Here is a 26,057-nt window from a genome sequence, read left to right as displayed (position 1 = left end):
ATAAAACTATCGTCCGTAATACGACTGTATTCGACGAGTCAACCAATTAAAAAAAAAACAAAATTGAATAAGTACATACTTATTGTAACTTATTTTATTATAAGTTTCCGATATAAATTGTACAACACGTTCGGGGTCATGTAGTGTTCGTTTGGCCACATAATTCTTGATATTTTCTGAAAAGGGAATGACGTTTAAGATAAGTCGAAACATTATTTCTCTGCCTCCTGTGACAAGTGATACAAGTCGAAAATCATCATTTTACAAGAGAGCAAAAACAAGTTTTCGAACAATTCTTGTCCGTAAAATAAATTGGTTATGTTCAATTAGTATTTACTTTTGTAGAGTAAAACACACTCTTTCAATAAACATTTTAGTTTGTTGGTAAACATTTAATTTTAAATGTAGTTTACGAAAAAAAAAATATATATGAAATTCCATACAATCGCACTGAAATGTTAAATACTGTGTGATACTGAGTGATTTATTACTGACAAACTGGGATTATTAGGCGTTACTATAGCAGGTAACTTGAATTGGACAAATACGTCGTTATTTTTTTATGATAATGGCCACGTTAAAATCGGAAAAAAGCTATAACTCGACTTATATCACATACACAAATCACAGTCATTGAAGTTATTTAAAACCTGGAACATAAATATTTTTAAAAATACCTTGAAATCACATCCATACAAGTTTATACCAAATTTTAATTTTTTAACTGTTTGTTGTAATTTTAAATCATTTTTAAATTTCTGTTGTAAGGTAATAGTATCGTTGCACGTGTTGCACTCCTGTAAGTGATACTTATCATCTTCGATACTAAACTCGGTATTAAAAAATGTTCCATCCTTGTTTTTACTACGATGGTCAGTGTGTGCATCTCTATTATGCATGTAATTTGTAAAAGTATTACTAGGTAAATTAAAATTGGTTGTACGAGATTTATTGACGTTTTCGTCTCTAGACGTCGATGATTCCTTACTACGAAATATATTTTTGAAGCAAGTGAAGCTTTTCACAAGAGTCGTGCAAGATCCGTTGAGGATGTCGATAAATTTGGCACCGAGTGATTTATTCTGTACCTGTTTACTTTCTAATAATATTCTCTTAATAATTATGTCTTTATTTATTTTAGTTTGTTTGTTATATTTTCGCTTACATCTTGATAATTTTGAAAATTGATGGACTGACTGTGATATGGATGAAGATCTCAACGTTTTACTTTTTTTCGGAGTAGAAACAAAAGGAGGCGCAAACTTAAACGTAGAGTCTTGATCTTCATTTTCTGTCAACGTTGAAATAGAAGCTTTTTCTAAATTTTGAGTTATATTTCGAGGGCCTTCCTCAGAAAAGAACAAAAGAGAATGATTTTTGTTACTATAAATTTGGGTTGTGAGGGTTCTGTCCTTTTTGATGGTTTGATTGGTTTGTAGCTTTTGACCTTTAAAATAATTTAGACGATCTTTCAATATACTTGAAAACGAAAGATCATAGCTCCCGGCCCGGCTTAAAACTGGCTTGCTTACAATATCTTTGAGTCTTTTCTCCTCTACATTCATTGTTTGATGGTAATCATTATCGAAATTGATATTAATACTGTTTTTTGTTTCTTTTGTATTTTTGTAATGTTTAAAATTCGCTTTTTGATGTCCTAATTCATTCAAAATATTTCGAAACAATTCATTCGTATCACTTAACGTTTTAATTTTGTTAGAACAAACATTTTTTGAATAATTATTAGTGTCTATATCTTCTATTTGGTTGATGGGAATCTTTTTTATTTCAACATTTTTATTAAAAACTGAAATATAAATATAAAGTTTTTAGATCTTATTTTTAATGCTAGAAAGTTTTGCTCCGATGAATTTTAAGATTTATCATCAACCTATAGGTTTGTATCCAAAATAAACGGGTCATATTATTATTACAAAGATTTATTTCTTTAACTATCATAGGTAGAATAACATCGACACTTAAATCTTAGTTAACTTTATCAAATTAAAGATTTAGCTGAATAACGTCAAAAGGCCAAAGAAAAAAAATATTGGAATTAAGTTATGTTAAATAATGAACAGTTTATTTCGATAAAAGAAATATGATATTGAGAACGCAATACAAACCCTTTCGATAAGAAAACAAAATTATGGATATCCAATCTCCTATCTGAAAAGAAGTAGGTATAGAAAAATAAATTCATAAAATAATAATGGAAACAGATTCTAATTCAAAATTTCCATAGTTCATTCTATAACACACAATTTACATATTATTTTTGTAAGACTAGGTTGGTAACCAAGCGTACGGCCATCTGATGGTAAGCGGTAACGTAGCCTATACGCCTGCAACACCAGAAGCATTGCAAGCGTGTTACTCGCTTTCACCGCCTTACTCACGACAAGAACTTAACACTACTGGAGAGCAGTATTACTTGGCTGTGATCTCCTGTAAAGTTGAGCCACTTCCTCAGTCGGGCTGCTGCAGATTTTGAGGAAGACATTTCGTGCTGTAGCCTACCTAAATTAAATAGCGGTACTAATAGTGGTTTCAGAAAAAAACCTATACCGCCCGTTTTAAAAATTTAAAGTCGCAAATATAGAAAAATTATGTAAATATCTCATCATTTCAGTCTATTACAGTCCACTGCTGGACATAGGCCACAACTAGTTCGCGCCAAAAATGGAGTGAACTCGTGTGTTTTGCCCATAGTCACCACGCTGTGACCGCACGTCGGTGACCGCAAGGCTGACTTTGTGGCGCCGAAAACGCTGCTGCCCGACTTCAACCTGTGTATTTCAGCAGTTGGACGGTTATCCCGTTATCGGTCGGCTTTTTAACTTCTAAGGTGGTAGTGAAACTGTGTTATCCCTTAGTCGCCTCTTACGACACCCACAGGAAGAGAGGGGGTGGCTATATTCTTAATGCCGTAACCACACAGCGCAAATCACACAGTGTAAATATCTATATTACCAGATTTGATCCACCATATCGATGCTGTAAATATCGAAGATGCTCAAATACATAAGTTGACTTTAATAACACATCCTTATTTTCATTTGTCGTATTCTCGACGACGGTGTTCAACAGTTGCAAGCAAAATGGGTGTTGTAATGATTCTCTGGAAATTACGAGGAAGTAAAGTACCTACCTATGATAAATTTAGTTTGTTTTTGTTTGAAGTTATTAAGCTACTTGCTAACACAATAGTTTACGGACATTTTCGCGAAAATGTTGACAACTTTGGTTTTAATATTTTATTTTATAAAACACTGTACTTTTGTACTTTCTATTTCGAGTATTTTAATACAAATCCAGGTATATCAGGACGGATGGCAGCCTCGTATAAAATATATAGCTATTTGCTTTTAATCTTTCTTACAATTACCTTGTAAATATTGTTATTCCATCGCTTTCATAAAACAGTTTAACATTGTGACGGTTGTACGACAACAGACTTTGTAACACAATAAACATGTCTAAACTTCCCCCGCGACATCGTCGTATACACTGAAACATTTAAAAATAAATGAGACAAAATATATATTACACATTTGAAACAATTACGTACAATTAAGAACTCTCTAGAACAAAATAAATTATTTATGGACATTATAATATACATTTTTGTCACTAAAAATCAACAAATTTAACGATGCGTTAGTGCAGTAGCAGCAACTGGTTGGTGAGTTAGCGTCCACGACACAGGATTCACATCCTAGTGGAGCCATTTTAGTACGACCCCCTTATTTTTTATAACAATAAAATCTGACTTTCTTCAGACCTAATTAATCAATATATAAAGAGTAGACCAGTGACGAAGTCTTTGAGGATGGTAGAAAGTAAAAAAAAAATAGATGAAACCTATTAGAAAAGTAAGAAAATATAAGAAAAACAAAAGGAAAAATTATTTACGATTTGAGTTCGGGAAGGGGAGAAGAGGAAGATTTTAAGGTAGAAAACGGTTAATCACGATTTCCGTCAAAACTACGAGTCGTAACGTAATTTTTTTTCTTCTTTCTTAAGGTACCTATACATAAATATATTATACACTATAGAAAATTTTCGCAGAAAATGAAAACGAAAAAACTCGAATTCGAAATCTTATTTAATATTAGGTACTTATTAATAAATTATGTAAAATTTTGATCTATTTATTAAGATTGACACTTTAATTACTGGAAAAATGTAAGTTTCCACATTTAATTAATAAATTCACATTATTACATTTATTAGCGATTTTTGGTCATTAGGGGGTGTAAGGACCAAACGGACCCCAAATTAGGATTTAGAACATCGAATTACATAACCCTGGTCTAGACTGAAAACTACTCAATATAGTCTTTTTATAACCATTGGAATTATAAATGTCTGACACGACTCACGAACAAGGATGGAAGCTGTAATAATTTAACGATAGCCACGCTCACTGATTTCTGAACGAAACAGTCGTAGTACCAAACCTAATTATACATATATTTCGACAAAAATGCTACGTGTTAACAATTGTTTGTTGGGTTAGAGAGTCACCCACAATTCCTAACACGCGATTACACGAGAGAGAGTAAAAAAAATCCTACAGAATCTTAAATTAATTATGGATGAAGAGAAATAAAAAAAAATAAAAAGTTTAACAATTTATTTTGAATTTAATCTAAAGTTACTCCGTGGAGAATAAAATAAATAAAGTACATAATTTGCCTAATTCCTGGACAAGTGGCTGGAGAATGGGCTAATAAAAAAAAAACTTAACAGTCGTCTCGCCGTCGGTAGCCCTGCTTCCCGAAGCAGTTTAATGTAATCCGGGTTGAAGAGAATTCGGGTTGTGGGTAATTCGGGTTAGAGGTGATTCGGCTTGCGAGAGAACTCGGAATGTGGTGTCCTCGGACCTTCAGAAGGACGCCACGAGGTCACTCTCCATCCACAAGCGCCGCCGCAAACGCCAAACCAAGGACCCCACAATAAATTGCACCCAGATCTTAAGTCGGCGAGCGAATCTAACAAAGAGACCGCAAACCCTCGCCCTGAGGCTTATATACAGCAAACCCAGCGCGTCGCGACACTACTACCCCCTAAGGTGAACCGCGACGTAATACAATACGAGGGTATTCCAAAAATTAAATCAGTCGCCTAGAAAAAGAGTAAATAGCAACGCTAATGCATAACTGTGCTATTTTACATCAGCAGGAACGAAACTACGTGCTATTAAAAATATATGCTACATCTATAATAATAATAATATATATAAAAGCGAAAGGTCACTCACTCATCACGAAATCTCCGAAACTATAACACCTACAAACTTGAAATTTGGCAGGTAGGCTCCTTATAGGACGTAGACATCCGCTAAGAACGGATTTTACGAAACTCGACCCCTAAGGGGGTAAAACGGGGGTTGCAAGTTTGTATGAAAGTCCTATGTTTTTGAAGTAGGAGACTTGAAATTTAAAATATATGCTCTATAGATGATGAAAAGGTGTTCAAATAATGTATCTTTAGAAATCAACTCCCTTTTGGGGTTAAAACGGGGGATGGTAGGTTGACTCACTCATCACAAAATCTCCGAAACTATAACACCTACAAAATTGAAGTTTGGCAGGAAGGCTTCTTATAAAACGTAGACATTCGTTAAGAACGGATTTTACGAAATTCGACCCCTAAAGGGGTAAAACGGGGGTTTAAAGTTTGTATGAAAGTCCTATGCGTTTGAAGTAAGAGACTTGAAATTTAAAATATTCGCTCTTTAGATGGTGAGAAGGTGTCCAAATAATGTATCTTTAGAAAGCAACTCCCTTTTGGGGTTAAAACGGGGGATGGTAGATTGATTCACTCATCACGAAATATCCGGAACTATAACACCTACAAACTTGAAATTTAGCAGGTTGGTTCCTTATAAGACGTAGACATGCGCTAAGAACTGATTCTACGAAACTCGACCCCTAAGGGGATAAAACGGGGGTTGGAAGTTTGTATGAAAGTCCTATGTTTTTGAAGTAAGAGACTTGAAATTTAAAATGTACGCTCTTTAGATGATGAGAAGGTGTCCAAATAATGTATCTTTAGAAATCAACTCCTTTTTAGGGTGAAAACGGGGGATGGTAGATTGACTCCCTCATCACGATATCTCCGAAACTATAACACCTACAATCTTGAAATTTGGCAGGAAGGCTCCTTATAGGACGTCAACATTCGCTAAGAACGGATTTTACGAAATTCAATCCCTAAGGGAGTAAAACGGGGGTTGGAAGTTTGTGTGAAAGTCCCATGTTTTTGAAGTAAGAGACTTGAAATTTAAAATGTAAGCTCTATAGATGGTAAAAAGGTGTCCAAATAATGTATCTTTAGTAATCAACTCCTTTTTGGAGTTAAAACGGGGGATGGTAGGTTGACTCCCTCATCACGAAATTTCCGAAACTATAACACCTACAAACTTGAAATTTGGCAGAAAGGCTCCTTATAGGGCGTAAACATTCGCTAAGAGCTGATTTTACGAAACTCGACCCCTAAGGGGATACAACGGGGGTTGCAAATTTTTGTGAAAGTCCCATGTTTTTGAAGTAAGACACTTCAAATTTAAAATGTATGCTCTATAGATGGTAGAAAGGTGACCAAATAATGTGTCTTTAGAAATCAAATCTCTTTTGGAGTTAAAACGGGGAATGGTAGGTTGACTCACTCATCACAAAACATCCGAAACTATAACACCTACAAACTTGAAATTTGGCAGGTAGGTTCCTTATAGGGCATAGACATCCGGGCATAGATTTAACGAAAATCGATCCCTAAGGGGATAAAACAGGGGTCGGAAGTTTGTATAAAAGTCTTATGTTTTTGAAGTAAGAGACTTATATAAAATATATGCTTAAAATATATGCTTTATAGATAGTGAAGAGGTGTTCAAATAATGAATCGTAATCTATATATATAAAAGCGAAAGGTCACTAACTCACTCATCGCGTGAACTCAAAAACCGCTGGATGGTCTATCCATCCAGGTTGGACAAAGATAAAATTTGGCATGGAGGTAGATTATAGTTAGCAGACGTCCGCTAAGAACGGATTTTACGATATTCCACCGCTAAGGGGGTTTAATTGGGGTTGATAGTTTGTATGAAACATATACAGCCTGAAAATAAAACTAAAAAGTGGTGTATAGAGATGTTTTATAAATATAACTATTAAATTATACTAAATTGTGCCTTTTAAAAAGTTACTCAGTTTGATAAACATTTCAAGTAACTGAAATAAAAAAATTATTTACGTTAAACATCTGAATAGTAATGCATATCTTCATAACCATGCGGACGTAGTCGCGGGCAACAGTTAGTGTATTATAAAACAAAGTCCCCAAAAGTGTATGTGATCGATTCGCTCAAAATCTACTGAACGGATTTTCATGCGGTTTTACCATTGGAGAGAGGTCTCCACCATTGGCAAGAGGAAAGTTTACGGAACGGCTAAACCGATTTTGATGAGAGTTTCACTGGAAGTTTGCCGGGAAAACTTTGTGACAAACTAATTTCAACGCGGGCGAAGCCGCGGGCACAGCTAGTATTATAATAAAATGTGCCTATATAGTATATTGCGTAAAATATTTAAAACATTATTGTTATATACTTGTACAACTCACCAAAGGTATGAGATGTGAGCAACATGTCTGATTGGTCGCAGAGTCCCGGCAAGCCTCGCTGATGCTCCGACACAAAGCTTTCAAGGTATCTTGATACTGACCAGTTATTAAGAAAACGTTTAACAACAAATGAATATATTTTATTTTTTATCAAGAAGTTGATTTAAGTTAAGAAAAATTATACATTAAATATATTCAAGTAGTAGTTAACATAATAACTTACTTTAACTGAGCTCGTTAGCATTTAACAAAAGTTCTACTGAATAATTTTGTACTTTATAAATCTACGAGTACAGACCAGGGATAGTGTTTAAGACGAAAAAAAAAATATAGAACAGGACGAAACTCGATAGAAAAGTAAGAAAATATAAGAAAAAAAAGAGCGTGCTTTAGACCACACAGTAAATAATCATATAATAAGACACACAATAAATAATCATATAAGACACACAATAAATAATCTATATGTTTATATATGTATACTAACTGACCCGGTAAACATTGTCTTGCCGCTAAACGCTATTAAAAAATAGGGGTATTTGGTAGAAGGGTGAAAATTTAGGGTTGTATGTATTTTTTAATGCCAAAGCCATAGAGCAACACGGAGGGGAGTAGCCTAAGGCTTTTTTCCGATACAAAACTGTCTGTCATTTTTTGCGGGGGGAAATCGCACACACGCACACTTTATCTAATTCCCACACAAATATAATCGTCTGTCACTACGAAACTCACACATACTGAATTAAAAGATTTCACTTTTTCGGGTAGATTGAGAATTAGGCGACACACGTTGTTTTTGTTGCTCGATATATATTTTAATAATTAGTCGAGTTTTTTTAATGTGTTAATTGTCATTAATACACACACTCCATTCCTTTGATCACTTCTTTACTTTGCATAAGAAAAGTTTTAATTCTTTCTTCCAACTAAGATGGATCAATCAATGAAGCTTTCATCTAACTATCAAGAAATTGTTAACATGTTTGACTCCCGTATGAAGAACTATGAAGAGAGGTTGAATAAACTTTCCTTAACGGCAGCTGCCTCACCTCAGGATCTTAAGTCTCTTTCTAGTGAATTTCTCGACTTTAAAGCTTTTGTGTGGAAAACACTCACGCTATTTAAGTCTCAAGTTGAGATGTTAACACTTGGCCTGGAACGCCATGAGGCTCATTTAAGGAGAAAAATAATTCTCATCCATGGAGTCGCTGAGGAGAAGAGTGAAAAGCCCAAGGATACAGTTTTAAAAATATTCAACGATCAACTCGAATGTGCTGACGTCTCTGCAAGTGACCTGCAAGTGTGTCATCGTCTGGGAAGTAGCCAGGGCAAGCCGCGACCTATTTTAGTTCGATTCCACTCCCTGTCTAGTAGAAAGTCTGTTTGGACATCAAAAACTCTTCTGAAAGGCACGGGTGTCACGATCTCAGAATTTCTTACAAAGTCAAGACACAATGTTTTTATGGAGACTAGAAAAACATTCGGTATTAACAGCTGCTGGACTTCTGATGGGAAAATTGTGATACTGCTCCCAGACAAGACACGCCGTAAAGTCGAAACTATGTCAGAACTACAAGCAGTCATATCTCAATGTCCAGCAACTTCGAAGCTGCAGGTACAGGCAGGGGACAGCGCTTCCAAGGAAACTACGAAGTCCATCGCGAAATCTCCTCGGAAACCAAGGCGCAAGTTATAATTTAACTATGATTTTGTTGCAATTCTCAGGCTTCTTACAGAATGTTTTGTTTGTCGCATTATTTTGTTTTGTTTCGTAAATTCTGTTATTGTATTGTAGGGTATTCGTTTAATTTCTTTGTCACGGCTTACTCACTCTGATAACATAAATTTTAGTATTACCTTCCTTAAATTTTTATATATCTTTGTCACTATATTATTACTTCTTAGTGTATTATCAATACCTATAATAAAAATGTAACTGGTCGCTGTCTGTATGTTTAAGATGTATGAGAGGAATTTTATTGGCACCTTTATCAACGCAAATAGCATCTAAAACAATGGTTGTCAGTTTTTTTTTTTTTTTATTTATTTTTTATTTTTTTTATTTCTTGGTGTGAAGCGGCTTATCCGACTTGTATGTGGTTCTGCCAATTTGTTGTGGCCGGTTTGGCTTGACATTTAGTGTTCGTAAAAAGTTATACCACTTTATAGAATACGTTGAACATGTTAAGTATGTACACCACACCACGCGGACGAAGTCGCTAACACAGCTAGTTTTTAATTTGTATTGATTGTTTGGTTTAATTGATTTCTAGTATACAAGCTGACGGATATGCATTAATATTTAACATAATATAGTGATTTGAATGACTAGCCTGACAATAGAAGACATGCGACAAAGTTAGTTCTACTATCTTTTTTTTTTTTTTAATTTGTTACATGATTTTTATTATTTTGCATTTTTTTTTTCACTTGTTTTTTTTTATGTATGCTTTTTATTATGTTTTGAGTGTGTTTTGTATTGTATTATAATTCAAAACTTTTTTGTAGTGTATTTAGTAGTTTAATTAAAATTAAGTTTATTATAGGGGAACACCGGGCAAGATGGGGTAGTTAAGGTTTAAAGCTCCAGAAATCGTAGGGGTTCATGGTTTCATAATCATATTTATTCTTAATCAGGCTTGTAGTTATCAATCTTACAAATTAAATTGAAATCAGGAACACAGCACCACAGAATTGCTAATAATATAACAAAATGTAAAATATGACATATCACCCCATCATGCCCGATAGGTCGGGTAAGATGGGGTGGGCCTAATGGGCAAGATGGGGTATAGCCATTCTCTCGACTATTCAGGAGTGCAGAACTCGCAAATGAATGTTGCTTCGGCATCATTATCATCCACTCCTGCGCAGCCATAATGTAACCATTTACCACAAGAAGAATAAGCAATCCAACCTTTCTTGGAGCCGAAATATAACCCTGTAGAATGTAGGCATGGAGTGTTTTCGGTTTCAACATCACTCTTTTCAGAAGACGACTGTCTAATACGTTTCTTTGGATTATATTTCTTTGTGGCTTTAGCCTTGAAATGGTTTTGTTACTCTTCCTTTTTCTGTTTTCGCTCCTTTTTTCTCTGTCTGATTTCCTTGTTTTGCTTTTTTAACTTTTCTGTCACATTTTTTTAAAATAAATTCTTCTAACTTAACTCTTAACAACTTCTGTTTATAGGGTGAAGAGGTCATGATTATAGTTTTACCGCGTTTTTTCGCCACTTTTAATGTCTTTTTGGTCACTAGAAGAGGCAATAGTTGCTTTGGGCTGGCTAATGCACTAAATTAGGCCAATAAGAAAATCTAGGGGAAGGACTCAAACTTAAATATGTGTTAATTTCAGTTGTACTAGTTGTCACAACTGTTGAAGTAGCAGGATCTTTAACAACAACTGCAGTGCTCGTTGCTGTTGTTGTAAGAGGTGCTGCCACAGTATTTACAGTTTAAAAAAAAAACCGATTTCTATGTCTAATAAATAATCCATCAAGCCCATCCTCTTCTTCTTCTTTTTGCGAGAATACTGGTACCCAAAGGTACCTTTACATTCTTTTTTGCCTTTTTTACCTTTCATTCCAATGTAGTTTGTGGGACTAAGAAAAATTTTGCAGCCAACATATATCCCATTTCTCGCTTCAAAACAACTTCTATCGCCTTATTCAGTGCTCCCCTTGACCGTTTTCCTCTTCCTGAGTTTATTTTATAAACATATATGACTTTTTTTAAATATAAACCATCCTAAAACAATATGTAAAAAAATATAAATAATCAAAATCGTGTCAGGCAAGATGGGGCATCAGATACCCCATCTTGCCCGTTGATTCGTTTCAACATTAATATTCAAACAAAAAAAAATTGAATAATGTTTCATAACAAAACAAGTTATTACCTGTTACTGCAATGTACTGTAGATAGGATTAACCGAGGTGCCACTTAAAATTCACTAAATACATGTTTCATGTACTACGAAACGTATATATAAGAAATTTTAATACGAACAAACGAAATCTACTTTTCGACGATAACTAAAACAAATGAATAGCCACCGTGTTAGTACTCGTGTGACTAAGAGCTGCCGTGGCGGCTAGTAGCGAGATGGCAGAGCGAAAGAGATTGATCAATTTAAATCACCTGAAAAGCCTGATGCCCCGTCTTGCCCACCACCCCGTCTTGCCCGGTGTTCCCCTACCTTTATTTATATATTTTAGGCTGATTCATTTGTGTTTATTTTATTATGAACAGTAGTTTATTTAATTTAAGTTTAAATTCTGGCTCTTCTTCTGACGACTATTTTAGTGCAGAAAGCGATGATGCACAAGTCTCGCCAATGAATGATCAACTGCGTTCCATCTTTGCACCTTTTTCTCGTAATTTAAACATTGTCCATATAAACGCTCAGAGTGTACCCGCACATTTCTCTGATCTCTCTGCGACCTTCAGTAACAGTCTTGTCGATGCCATCTTAATTTCTGAAACTTTTCTAAAACCTTCCTTGCCATCTATTCAGTTTACCCTACCTGGTTTTATTTTAATAAGAAATGACAGAGTCGGTAAGGGTTGTGGTGGGGTTTGCATTTATTTGCGAGCTGATATTCCGTACAAAATTGTTTATTCCTCCGCAAGCCAATATTCGAAATCAGCAGAATTCCTTTTTCTTGAAATCAACTTTGGGTTTTCCAAAACACTTTTAGGCGTCCTTTACAGTCCTTCTATCCATATAGATTATTTCTCCACTTTAGAAAACATCCTTTTTAATTTTGTTCCTATCTATCAAAATTTTTTACTTTTAGGTGATTTTAATACGTGTTTAATTAAAAACGATGCTCGTTCGTGTAAACTTCTTTCTATTCTCTCTTCAATAAACTTACATTGCCTTCCACTGTCTGCTACACATCACTTTCCAAATACCACTCCTTCTCTTCTTGATCTTATTATCGTCTCTTCTCCTGAACTTGTTTCCGCTCATGGCCAATTAACCTCTTGTTTTTCCTACCATGATCTTATTTTTCTATCATTTAAAATCCGCCGCTCTAATCGTAAAATCTTGTATTCATATCGTCGAGGCTTCAGTCATATCGATGTTGAAAAACTGAAATTAGACATTTCCAAAATTGATTGTGCACCATTTTATAACGAAGTAAGTATTGACGCTAAGGTTGCTTGGTTGAACTCTACAATAACTGATTTATTTAATCAACATGCTCCTTTAAAAAGAGTAAAACTGAAACATAACCCAGCGCCATGGATTACCCTGGCAATAAGGCAATGTATGACCAAGCGTGATAAATCAAAGTCACGCTTAAGAAAAAATGCATCTGATTTCAACTTGGATCGGTACAGGTCCCTACGTAACTTATGCAATAAAATGTGTCGCGAGGCGAAGCGTCGTTATATTCACAGCACTATTGAAAGTTCTGACGGTAAACATGTCTGGAAATTCCTTAAATCTTTTGGTATTGGAAAATCTCCATCTTCTTGTGACAATTCTGTAGATATCAACGCTTTAAGCTCTTACTTTTCAACTTCACCTATTTCTTTGGACGACCACAAAAAATCAAAAACTATATCGGACTTATCCAAATCTTTATTACCAAATTGTTCTTCTTTTGCTTTGCAACCGATTAGCGAACACGAAGTTAAAAAACATCTTTTATCTATAAATTCTACTGCTGCTGGTCAAGATGGAATATGTTCCAGAATGATAAGTATCATTCTTCCAGAATTTCTTCCCATACTAACTCATTTATTTAATTACTCTATCTCTAGTTGTGTTTATCCGTCAGCGTGGAAAAAAGCCCACGTTGTCCCTTTATCAAAAATTAACAAACCTACTTCACTAACTCATTATCGTCCTATCTCCATTCTTCCTTTCCTCTCTAAAGTGCTGGAGCATATTGTACATGAGCAATTGTCTCGATACTTGCTAACTAACTGTCTTCTGAACCCTTGGCAGTCTGGATTCCGATCGGGACATAGCACTGTTACTGCGCTTGTGAAAGTTTCGGAGGATATCAGATTTGCTATGGAGAATCAGAATCTTACGGCTGTTGTTTTGCTGGATTTCAGCAATGCATTCAATTCTGTGGATTTTGACATTTTATTAAGTATCTTAAGATCTTTAAATGTTTCTTCCTCTGCGTGTAGCTGGTTCGATTCTTATCTCCGGGATCGTTCTCAATGTGTTTGCTTGAGTGAATGTTATTCAAATTGGTGCACTCTTAGGACGGGTGTTCCTCAAGGTGGAGTTTTGTCTCCCTTACTATTCTCTATTTTCATAAATACAATTACAACGGTAATCTCTTCCAATTTTCACCTCTATGCTGATGATCTACAACTGTATCGACAATTTAGTGTTGCGGATGTAACGGCTGCTATTGCTCATATTAATGAAGACCTTTTAATCGTATTAGCTACTGGGCTGAGTGTTTTGGTCTTGTCGTCAACCCCGAAAAATCACAGGCACTGATTGTTGGTAGCCGTTATATGCACTCTTGCCTATCTACTTATAATGTTCCTACTGTGACGTATAATGGCGTACCTATTAATTATGTCGACACGGCAAAAAATCTAGGCCTTCATTTTAGCCGCGACTTGTCTTGGTCCAAACATATCAGTGAAATCTCTAAAAAAGTACATTATTCATTTCATTCACTAAAAAATCTCCAATACTTTCTTCCCATTAAAACTAAAACTATTCTTGTTCAATCACTTTTACTTCCTCTCCTTGACTATGCTGATGCTTGTTATCTAGATGCTACTGAAGAACAACTCAATAAACTAGAGAGACTACAGAACTCATGCATTCGTTTTATTTTTGGACTTCGTAAGTTTGACCACGTCTCTAAGTTTCGAAGTGAGCTCAAATGGCTTCCCATTAGGCTTCGCAGGAATACTCATATTCTTTGTCTCCTTTATAACATTTTATTTAATCCCTTGTCACCTAATTACCTTCGCGAGCGTTTTGAATTTTTACATCCTCCTGATTCCTCGTGCCGATCCAACGTACAACTACTGTTGCGTATTCCTTCACACTCTTCTGGTTTCTATACTAATTCCTATACTGTTCACGCAGCTAGGCTGTGGAATTCATTGCCGTCATCAATTCGCACTTGCACGTCCATATATACATTTAAGAAAAAATTAAAAGAGCATTATCTTTCCTTATCATAATTTTAACTATGTGGGTATAATATATTTATATTTGAATATTATTATTTTGTGTGTCAGCTATATATATATATATATATATATATATATATTTTTTTGTATGAGTATATATGTTTATAGACTGTGTGAGTATATGTTTGCGCGTGTGCATATCCATATGTGTCTGTATGTGTGTGTTTGTGTATGTGTGTATATATATGTATGTGTGTGTGTGCGCGCGTATATGTGTATATATATATCAATTATTTAATATTTTCTTTTGTACGTCTGTCTACCTACTTTAATTTCTGTCTGTAATCGTTCCTTTTTGGGTGTGCTGGAAGAAATCTCTCACAGGGATAAGCACACCCATTATACGTGAGTCTCCATGACAAAATATTGTGTATAATCTTGTACGTATAAAAAATTGTTAAATAAAATAAATAAATAAATAAATAAAAATACACTTACATTTTTCAGACACGCATAGATACATACTGTGTGATTACAGTATAATGAGAGGCCGCAACTACACTGACTAGTTGCTTACAGCCGTGGTTGTAACAACTGTCGATACGCATTATCGATAAATTCAAGTACTCGGTTAGCGAAATTAGGTTTTTAAAGTGATACAAAGGTAAGGTGTTATTATAAAGATGGACTTTATTACTACTACAATAATTATCATGTCAAAAAGAAACTAAATGTTTATATCATTTTACAAACCAGTTATAATTGTAGGTATCTATCAATGGTTTTTAAATGGATTAGTTTTCTATAATTATGACGAAAACACTTTTGCGGATTTTCTTTTTTTCATTAAGAAAGAATTACTTGTGACGGTCGGTATATTTTTCCATTATTAATCTTGCCAGTTACACATGAGAAATTCAGAGGTATTGAAATGATTTGAGCAAATGACACTATTTCCTTCTATTATTTCCAGGTTGGTTTGTTATTACAAAAAAAAAATTCCATGTATGCCTTAAATTTGAATCTTTAGGAAACCAAAATTAATATAAAAGATTATGGTCGAAGTTCACACGAAGTAATTCTAGTAAAATGTGTTAATACTCGTAAGTATTGTATTAATTTAATGCAATACTTACGAGTATTAACACATTTAAAAATTAGTAGGTATTTAAATTAATTGCAATTTTATTATGAAACTGTGTATATTAAAATTAAGCTCGCAGTATTATATTATAAATAAATCGGAATCTTAAATATGTCTCCTCCTTTGTTTTTGCCTTTTTTATCGATAACTAGCAACCACAACAACAAAAAAAGTACAAACAAAACCGGTAACAACACTATCGCTCAGCGACAGCAACTTCTCGGAAATAGACTCGGATCAGTCGCTCGACCGATCAGCATATTGTATGAGGGCGAGCGGCCTGTGTTGCTAAACAAATCCGAAACAACACGACCGATAACATTTGTAATTTGAAGGTAGGACCAATTGGACTTATACCTTGACAGAGGGGAACGCCTGTGCATGGCTACTCCTTTCCGTGTTGCTCTTTGACCAAATCATAATAAAATAAAAATATAAAATTTGGTCAAAAACACATGGTGGGTCACCCTTTTAATTAAGGGGTATAAAAAATTAATGTTGGCCGATTCTCAGACCTACCTAATATGCGCACAAAATTTCATAAAAATCGCTCAAGGATTTTATATATAAAATAATATATACGTATAGTATATTATACAGTAATATACATAATTGTGTTTGCTCGCAAACGAAAAAAAACCGACTTCAATTACATCGACGAATAATACAACGTAGATCGACAAAAAAATAGTCAACGCGTTATCAAAGATTACTCAAAAAGTAGTTATCAGATCTCAATAAATTTATATGTGACCACATGACAAACATCAGCTTTCGATTAAATTAAAAATTATTAAAATCGGTACACCTAGTAAAAAGTTATTGCGGATTTTCAAGAAGTTCCCTCGATTACTCTGGGATCCCATTATCAGATCCTGGTTTCCTTATCATGGTACTAAACAAGGTATATCTTCTTTCCAACAAGAAAAGAATTATTAAAATCGGTACACCCAGTAAAAAGTTATTGCCGATTTTCAAGAATTTCCCTCGATTTCTCTGAGATCTTATCATCAGATCCTGGTTTCCTTATCATGGTACTAAACTTGGGATATCTCCTTTCCAACAAAAAAAGAATTATCCAAACCGGTACATCCAGTAGAAAGTTATGCGGTATAATACAACGTAGGTCGACGAAAAAAGCGTCAAGTAAAAACGCATTATTAGATATAACTCGAAAAGTAGTTGTTAGATCTCAAATAAATTTAAATGGGACCAACTGGCACACACTACCTTTCTATTAAAAAAAAATTGTCGAATCGGTCCACACGGTCAAAAGTTCTGATGTAACATACATAAAAAAAAAAAAAAAAAAAAAAATACAGTCGAATTGAGAACCTCCTCCTTTTTTGGAAGTCGGTTAAAGAAGTTAAAACTTCGAGTACTCTGATTCAAAAACACAATTTTAAGTAACAAATTGTTCCTCTCAGTAAAAAACAAAGTGAAATTAGGTCAACTATTAACAAAAAAAAAATCTGTTTAAACTTGGATAATGCGCTAAATAGTAGTACTGATACATTAAACTTAAATAATAAAAATGACTTCTATCTATTGAATGACGAACTTAAAGGAATCGAAAAAACGCATAACTCTTTAAGTTACTCAAAAGATGGCGTTACTTATTCGTCTAAAAGAAAAACTCTGCCCCTACACCCAACAAAATACACTAACAGGAAACCTAGAATAATAATTTTCGGGGATCAACAAGCGAGGGGATTATCAACAAATTTAATAAAAAGTCGATACGGCAAATGGAATGACGTGTACGAAGTAACTTCAATAACAAAACTATATGCGACCTATTTAACTTATTTTGTAGCGTATGTAGCGCTTTAGATATACTTAAATTTTATAAGAAAATATATTTGACAATCGCTTCAGCCTGTAATATCCCACTACTGGGCATAGGCCTCTTTCCCCATGTAGGAGAAGGATCAGAGCTTAATCCACCACGCTGCTCCAATGCTGGTTGACGGATATATTCCCTACTATGAGTAACGATCTCTATTAGGTGTACATGATAACAACCGGGACCGACGGCTTAACGTGCTCTCCGAGGCACGGTGGGGAGACCCACAAGGACTGCACAAACACCCAGACCACGGCAAACACCTGTATGGCCAAATACAAATGTTTGTCATGTGCGGGGATCGAACCCGCAACCGCCAGCGCAACAGGTACAATCTATGAATAGATTGTTGTTTGAGCTTTTTCATCAAAATATTGCCGGTCTCTTAAATAAATGCGACCTATTGGATATGGCTTTGTCGGAATTAAAGACAACGTTAGGAGATATTGACGTAATTTGTATAACAGAGAGTTTTATCAAACGCGGAAATGAATCGAATATAAAACTACAAAACTACTAGTTAGCAGCGTCTTTTTCTCGCCAAAACGAACGAAAGGGTGGCAGTTGCATCTTAATAAAAATAAAAATAAATTACAAACCTTTAAAAATAAATAATTGTTAGCCATTTGTCTTTGAATGCTGTGGTATACAGATATTAAATTATAATGTTACTATTGTTTGCATCTATAAAACTCCTTCATCCCTGGTAGGTGCCTTTTTGTATGAGCTCGACTATTTACTACGTACATTAACAAAAAACCCATACAAAAATATTTTATGTGGAAATTGAAACATTGACTTAATAAAACGCAATAGAGCAACAGATGACCTTTCAGCAGTTTTAAATAACCTCAGATTAATAAACAAATGTTTATTAATCTGAGTAAATAACTATACACACCGGCATATTTAGCGGAACACAAAAAAGGTCCATAATTTAAAAAAATATGGTTTAATTTTAAAATCTACTTACTACACTTCTTTTGTTATTTAAAGTTTCATTTGTTTTTCTTAAAATGAGATCACATTAAGAACAGATTTTGCGAGTAAAGGCTATTTGTGAAAAATGGCACATTTTTGAACTTTTCATGAAACCGGGAAAAGTGAAAATTAATATTAAAATAACAATTATTAAATTAGAAAAATGGTGATTAATATCGCGTATTTCCTCCACGTGCTCTTATTAAAGTTTCTACCCGTCTAGGTACACTGAGAATGATGTTATCGATGGTCACTTGGGATAGTCTCAGCCATTCCTCAACTACGGCAATTTGCAGTTCACCCACGGTGGCAGGAGATGGAATTCTAGACTTAACTTTTCTTTTCAGTAAGTCCCAAACGTGCTCTATTGGGTTCATATCTGTTGATCTCGCCGGCCACTCCATAACAGTGATATTCATATCATTAAAATAAGCTTGAGTTACCCGAGCGGTATGCGGCCGAGCATTATCCTGCATAAAAACAAAATCGTCACCGATATATGGGGGCAAACGGTACGACATTTTCTTCTAAAACTTCTCTAATATAGCGGTCTGCACTCAGACTGCCTCTGTCAATCACTACCAAGTCTGTGCGAGCTCCTAAACAAATGCCCGCCCAAACCATTATTGATCCACCACCGTATGCAACTGTATTTTCAAAATTTGTCTGAATGTATCGTTCTCCTTTGCGTCTGTATATTCTTTGCCTGCCGTCAATTTGATTTAAGATAATTCTGCACTCATCACTAAACAATACCGTACTCCATTGGTCTGTGTTCCAAAGTCGATGTTCCTGAGCAAAAGTTAACCTGTTTCTACGATGATTTACCTCGAGCCTTGGAGCCTTGGCGGGCGCAAATGAATCCAAACCAGCTTCTTCGAACCTTCTTTGTACCGTATGCTCACTTACAGTTACACTCCGCACTGCTTCTAACTCATGTCGGGCTTGGACGGCTGTCAAACGAGGGTTCTTACGTACACGAAGCCGGATGAAACGATCATCCCTACTCGAAGTGCGTCTTTTTCTACCTTGTCCTGCTCTTCTCACATAAGTACCGGTCTCCCTGAACCGTTGGATACTGCGATGGATCGTTGAAACTAGTCGACGAAGATCTCTGGATATCACTCTGTAGGTTTGACCATTTTTTCGCATTTCGAGTGCCCTGGCAATCTCCGTTGGGGCTAAGTCAGGCATAATTCAGTCCTCAACTCCAAAAAGATACGCGATTTAAAAAAAACTAACAAAAAAGAGTATTTCAATGAAATTTTAAATCAAACTCAGAAGGAAGGAATACTCGAAGTTCGCTCCAGATAAGGTGTATTTGAATAAAATTAAAACAATTGCATATAATGTGATGTTCAGTTGTTTTCTTAATTTGAAAATATTTATTTTTAAATTAAATGACGTATAAACCAGCCAGCAACCTTATATGATACTGATATCAAACCTTTATTTAATGTTCCGCTAAATATGCCGGTGAGGGTATGACCTTAAAAACCACATTGTAAAACCCACGCGGCAAAATGCCTATTTATACTTAATTGTAAGTAATTATTATAATGTAATACCTAATGTTCATAACTTAGCTTTATCTGATCATGAAACTGGACAAAATTTAAGTGTAGAGATTTTAACTGAAGATAATAATAATAATATCAATAACACCTACTGGTTCGAAATAAGACGAGACTTTAGTATTTATAACATGAGGAAATTTAAGGAGAATTTAAAGGCGTTATCATTTACTGATATATTCACCGAAAACAAATTTTGAAAAAGCATTTTCCTATTTTCATGATTGGCTGATTTTACTGTAACTAAACGTCAAATATACACACACACTTCAATATATATATATACATAATGCATAAAATAGCACCAATTGTCACCGACTAATAAGCACCATACTAAAAATATATATATATAAGGAATATTCAAAGATTTACACGTTACTAGTTCTTAAAATAAATGTATAGCATCTTGGAATATCATAAAAAGTATATTCGAAAGTAAAAAAGAAAAAAATGACATTAATGAATTAACTATTGACGATAAACATTGTTTTGATCCTTTGACTATAAGTGAATATTTTAATTATCATTTTATAGATTTGATGAATAAAAATTTAACGACTGGTAATAATGTGATGAACAACTTAAATATAACATTTAATAACAACTCACTGTTTGTAACACCAGTGAACGAATCCGATATATTAAAGATTATAAAATCTCTTAAAAATACGAAATCTCCTGGATAAACTCTTTAAGTACATACATTTTGAAAGAATGTGCTAATATCATAGCTAAACAGAGATACTGAGTCAGAGGACTCATCTAGTTAATAGATCACTCGAAGAAGGTAAATTTCCAAACAGTCTAAAGAGATCAATTGTAAAACCACTTTATAAGCGGGGTGACCCCCTTGATATTAACAATTACAGGCCTATCACTTTGACACCGATCTTGTCAAAAATCTTTGAAAATGTAATGAACGAGGAACTTTATACATTTCTAACAACGTTTAAAATTTTAAAAAACTCATAATACGGATTTAGAAAAAATTGTTCTACAGCGCTCGCATGTTTTTCTCTTATAAAAAGTATAACAGAAAGTTTAAATCAAAAAATCTATACACTATCAATTTTTTAGACATGACGAAAGCGTTCGATTTTGTGTCTCGCAGTTTATTGTTGGACAAAATGTACAGGTATGCTATCAGAGGGAAACAACTCGATAAGTTTTATAATTATTTAAGCAAAAGAGAACAGTGTGTGGTTATAACAAAGGTCGTAAGAAATCGAAAACAAAATTTATATTCGACCTACCGAGAAAATGGCTATGGAGTACCGCAGGGAAGTGTTCTGGGTCTCTATTGTTTCTCATATACATAAATGATTTACCAGATAGGTGTGATCATGAGTGTATATTATTTGCTGATGATACGACGATAAACATTAAAAGTGGTAGTAGATCGAATATTGAAAAGGAGACTAACTTGGTTTTGACAAAAGTGATTGACTGGCTTACTAAAAACAATTTGAAAATAAATTTTTCGAAAGAATCTTCATAGTGCAAATATAAATCATAATAACGCGAAAATTTCAAATGTAGAATCGATATTTTTTTAGGGATGCAAGTAGACAAGTATTGCGATTGGAAGGTAAATGTGAACAAAATGTGTGAGAAATTTGAAAAATTTGTTTACGTCCTAAAACGGCTCAGGAATGTGGCAACAGAGAAAGCGGCAATGCTGGCCTACCATGGCTATGTCTCATCAAACCTTCGCTATGGTGTCATACTGTGGGGAAACTCTGTAGACGCAGATAAAATCTTTAAAGTTCAAAAAAAAATGTCTGAGATCATTATGTGGAGCTGATTAGCTGTACAGCTGTAAACTACTTTTTAAATCGCTCCGCGTCCTTCCCTTTTCTTACTTAGACATTTACGAAACAGGCATATTTGTAAAGAAAAACATATATTTATTTAAAACTTATGACAGTGTACTTCGGACCAATTCTCGACATAAATACGAGCTATATAGTTATAGTAAGTTGGCCATATATAAAAAGAATGCTTACTGTATGTCGATCACATACACACACACAAACACCTAACATACAAACAATAGTATGCATAATATATAAATATAAATGGAAAATCTATAAAAAATACATAGTAACTATATCTAAAAAATATTATTATTATTATTATTATTATTATTATTATTATTATTATTATTATTATTATTATTACCCTCACATTAATTTTTGTTATATTTTGTTAGAATGTTATTACAAATCGTGTACTTGTGATGAGCATGCGATGTAAATTTTTGCTTTAAATATGTAACGAAGGAGGCTTACATCTAAGATACAAGCTATGCCTAGTTTAGATGTAACGATGCAAAATAAAGAAATGTATAAATGTATAAATGTATTCTATACTAATATTATAAAGATGAAGAGTTTGTTTGTTTGGTTGTTTATTGGAACGCGCTAATCTCAGAAACTACTAGTCCCATTTGAAAATTTCTTTTTATGTTAGATAGCCCATTTATCAAGGAAGGTTATAGGCTATATATCATCACGCTAAGACCAAAAAGAGCGGAGCACCAATGAAGAAGGTTTCAAAATCGGGGGTTCTTTTTTCCTTTTGAGATTTTCCGCTGCGTGCGCTGTGAAAACAGTTAAAGTTTCGCAAAAATTATGTATGAAAGAATTGACCCTCTTAAAAATTCTAAATAAAAGTCCGCGACTGCATATATTTCTATCTTTTAAGGTTAGCTCACTATAACCTTTTTTATGCTAACCAAGTTTGTTCTAAAATAATGCGTTATTTGCGAAGATGTTTTTATAAACATGATATTAATCCTTAACTAAATAAATATGTTATTCATCTTTACAATAAATAAATTAGACAAAGGTGTTTGGAGTTACTTAAAGAATACAGGTTTTTACTAACTCCAGTATACGAACAAATTTCTTTGGGCACGCGTGGTGCCTGTATTTTCTGGTCATTAGATGGTAAATTCAAACTTGAGGTTTCTAGCTTTAGATGAAAAATTGTGTGCACAAAAACCATGAAAAACCATGTTTACCGTGTTCGAGTACCTAACGCCCAGATAGATATGAAATACCCAAACATTTTTTATTAAATACGACAACTTTTTGCGATCAAATTCTTTTTGTTTAGATAATTGTGTTGAATTTTTATGGGACAATCATTAGAAGATATAGAGATATATTGATGAAGGTTATAGACTACTACTTTCCTCAAATTAACGCGGGTGAAACCGCGCTGCACAGCTAGTAATAAAATAAAATAAAAATAAAAATTCGAATATACAATAAAATACCAGGCTCTTATAAGAATTTACCACTGATAGTATTCAAGAAAGTTTTTTATGAATTTATTATATATGTATATAATTTATTAATTATATATGTGACATGGATTTTGTTATTAATTAATTCATATTCATATATATTTTTTATTATTGATATGATTTATTTAGTTTTTTGACAATTTATAAATTAAAATGAACTATTTATGTTACATTTAACTAATATTTGCACACCAAAAATCGGTAGAATACGTTGGCTAACTATTACATTTGACAACCTGTATACCATATTCTGGCAAAATAAATAAATAAATTATTATTATTATTATAAAATAACTTCAAATGATTTATATAACACAAAGGTTTATCAATTTAATTTAAACAAACATTACTCAAAACATTCAAACAATGAATGACTGTTTTATGTTTACAAATAACTTACATATTTCATGAAATATTTAATCATATAAATTTTAGATATTTCTACAACGATATATTTCACTTCAATAGATAAACTAAAACATAAATATTAACAGCGGCCAATTATTGGCGATTTGCGCCCATGTGTACGTAAGAAAGAGAAAAAGAACTTGTGTTTGCACTTTTTTCACGTAACCTCAAAATTTATGCAAAAAATTAAAAAAAACAGACTATACTTAGTTGTTTTATTTCTATCTCCCACATAAAACAATTTTTGTTAACAAAAACAGTATAAAGTAAATTGAATCGTACAATTTCAAACTCAATTTTTTAAATTGATATACCTATAAAGTATTCTTATACTTATATAAAATTCTCGTGTCACAATGTTAGTTAAAGTAGTCGTCTTAGTCTTTAAGGCTGTATGGTTGTAAAAAAGAATTTAAAAAAAGTTAGTTAAAATACTCCGAAACGGCAGGACCGATTTTTATGAATTTTTTGTGCATATCGGGTAGGTCTGAGAATAGGCCAACGTCTATTTTTCATACCCCTAAGTTATAACGGGGGTCAACGATTGTGGGGTCAGCTAGTATTGGAAAGAAGTTCCTTACGGCAAGCTTGACATTTGGCTGGGCGACCGAACTGAAAAAAATGTGATACTAAAACCGTAAGAAAAATATATAACGGAAGTGACGTAATATCAGTCACACGACTGTATAATATGACGTTTGTAAAACTAAAGTATTACTAGTAAACTTTTTTTAAATTATTTATGTAATTTTATACTGTCGACAAAAATAAATAGACATGTTTTTTTATTTCACTTAGTTTGATTATTGTTATTATTATTATTTTGTTTGATTTATTTTATTTTACGGTATTTGTTATTTTCTAAAGTACTAAATTACCTAAATACTTTTATGCACTTAATTGAAAACCAATTAACAAAATAAAAAAAATCAAGAACTATATATAAAATTCAGCATTTTTTTCAAATTGTGTTGATTCTATACTATCCGAAGGAACTTCGTTCCTACCTGGTGTCCCATGACACCACATAATTTTTTATATAATTTTCAAAACATAAAAACTTCATACCAACATAAAGCTTATGAAGAGATTTGTCATGGCAGTGAGACAACCGCTGATTCTAATCATATTTTGAGCATGAATATACAAAGATTTTCTCCTAGTTTGGCCTTCTTCATTTAAATATAGTAAAGCGCATATAAAATTTAATGCTATCGTTGTTTTAAATTGACTTCTACAATTCAATATCAGAGCTACTTTATCATACAAAGGATCGCATTTTATAACTCTATCATAGTATGTTTCCTAGTAAGTAAGTACATTATATTATATAGAATATACTTTAATACTAAGTATATCAAATATTTTAAGCTATTATTGTTAATTACTTACTGAAGATAGTAAATATATGCCTAAAGTCGAAAAAATTTTTGTTAAAATGTGCGTGTCGCATGAATTAATTAGCACTTGTAATACTTCTTCTAAATTTGTTTGCGTTATTGCTGGTAAAATAGTCTAAAACAAACATTCCAAGATATTTGTACTAGCCTTCAAATAATATTTCTAATTACATATGTTTCTTTAATAATACCTCGTTTTTTACAAATTCGTTGCAGTCAAGATCCAGCATCGTAAAACTTTTAAGTAGACAAACAATTTATTACGATTTTACGAAACAATTATCACATTGCTTAGTATACACGAATTACGTTTTTTTAAATTAAATTTTCTATTGTTCACTTGTGATAACTTCAATTTATATTTTAACGACCAAAAACATTTTATAGTTCACTCGCTTGGGTACAAAAACTTATTTTGTCGAGTATATATTCAAACAGCTTTATTATTAACTTGAAAGCAATGAATATTTTTTCTTTTTTTTTTGGTTATTTTGGATGAAAAGTATCTAAACAAAAAAGCGCGGGAAGGAAAGTCATAGATTTTAATTTCTATATGATGTGTGCGTTCCGCTAAACGATCGCAACGATCGCAACGATTTAACGGGTACTCTATCGTTCCACCTATAAAAGCCCG

At 33.4% G+C, this 26,057-nt stretch overlaps 1 protein-coding gene across 1 annotated transcript; it reads right to left on the bottom strand.

Moving 5' to 3' along the window:
* Positions 1-68: 68 nt before the first annotated feature.
* Positions 69-25,653, bottom strand: LOC123659315. The gene is made up of 8 exons (XM_045594565.1): positions 25,615-25,653; positions 25,092-25,328; positions 7,630-7,725; positions 3,389-3,510; positions 2,974-3,121; positions 2,127-2,169; positions 678-1,807; positions 69-176 (listed from the first exon to the last, which is right to left on the bottom strand). Exons 1-8 carry the CDS (start codon positions 25,651-25,653, stop codon positions 90-92), a joined length of 1,902 nt encoding a protein of 633 aa, XP_045450521.1. The 3' UTR covers positions 69-89.
* Between the last annotated feature and the right edge of the window lie 404 nt (positions 25,654-26,057).

The sequence above is a fragment of the Melitaea cinxia genome, chromosome 2, assembly GCF_905220565.1.
Source record: "Melitaea cinxia chromosome 2, ilMelCinx1.1, whole genome shotgun sequence".
In the NCBI taxonomy this organism is placed as follows: domain Eukaryota; kingdom Metazoa; phylum Arthropoda; class Insecta; order Lepidoptera; family Nymphalidae; genus Melitaea; species Melitaea cinxia.
This window is presented reverse-complemented; position numbering and strand designations above follow the sequence as displayed.

Bases quoted from the DNA above. Each gene is read 5' to 3' on its own strand.
- LOC123659315 (XM_045594565.1), bottom strand. From the start codon at position 25,653: ATGCTGGATCTTGACTGCAACGAATTTGTAAAAAACGAG. The intron at 7,726-25,091 runs GTATGAAGTTTT...ATAACTGGTCAG, and splicing joins TCTTCATAAGCTTTATGTTG to TATCAAGATACCTTGAAAGC. The intron at 177-677 runs GTATTTTTAAAA...TTCCCTTTTCAG, and splicing joins TGTATGGATGTGATTTCAAG to AAAATATCAAGAATTATGTG.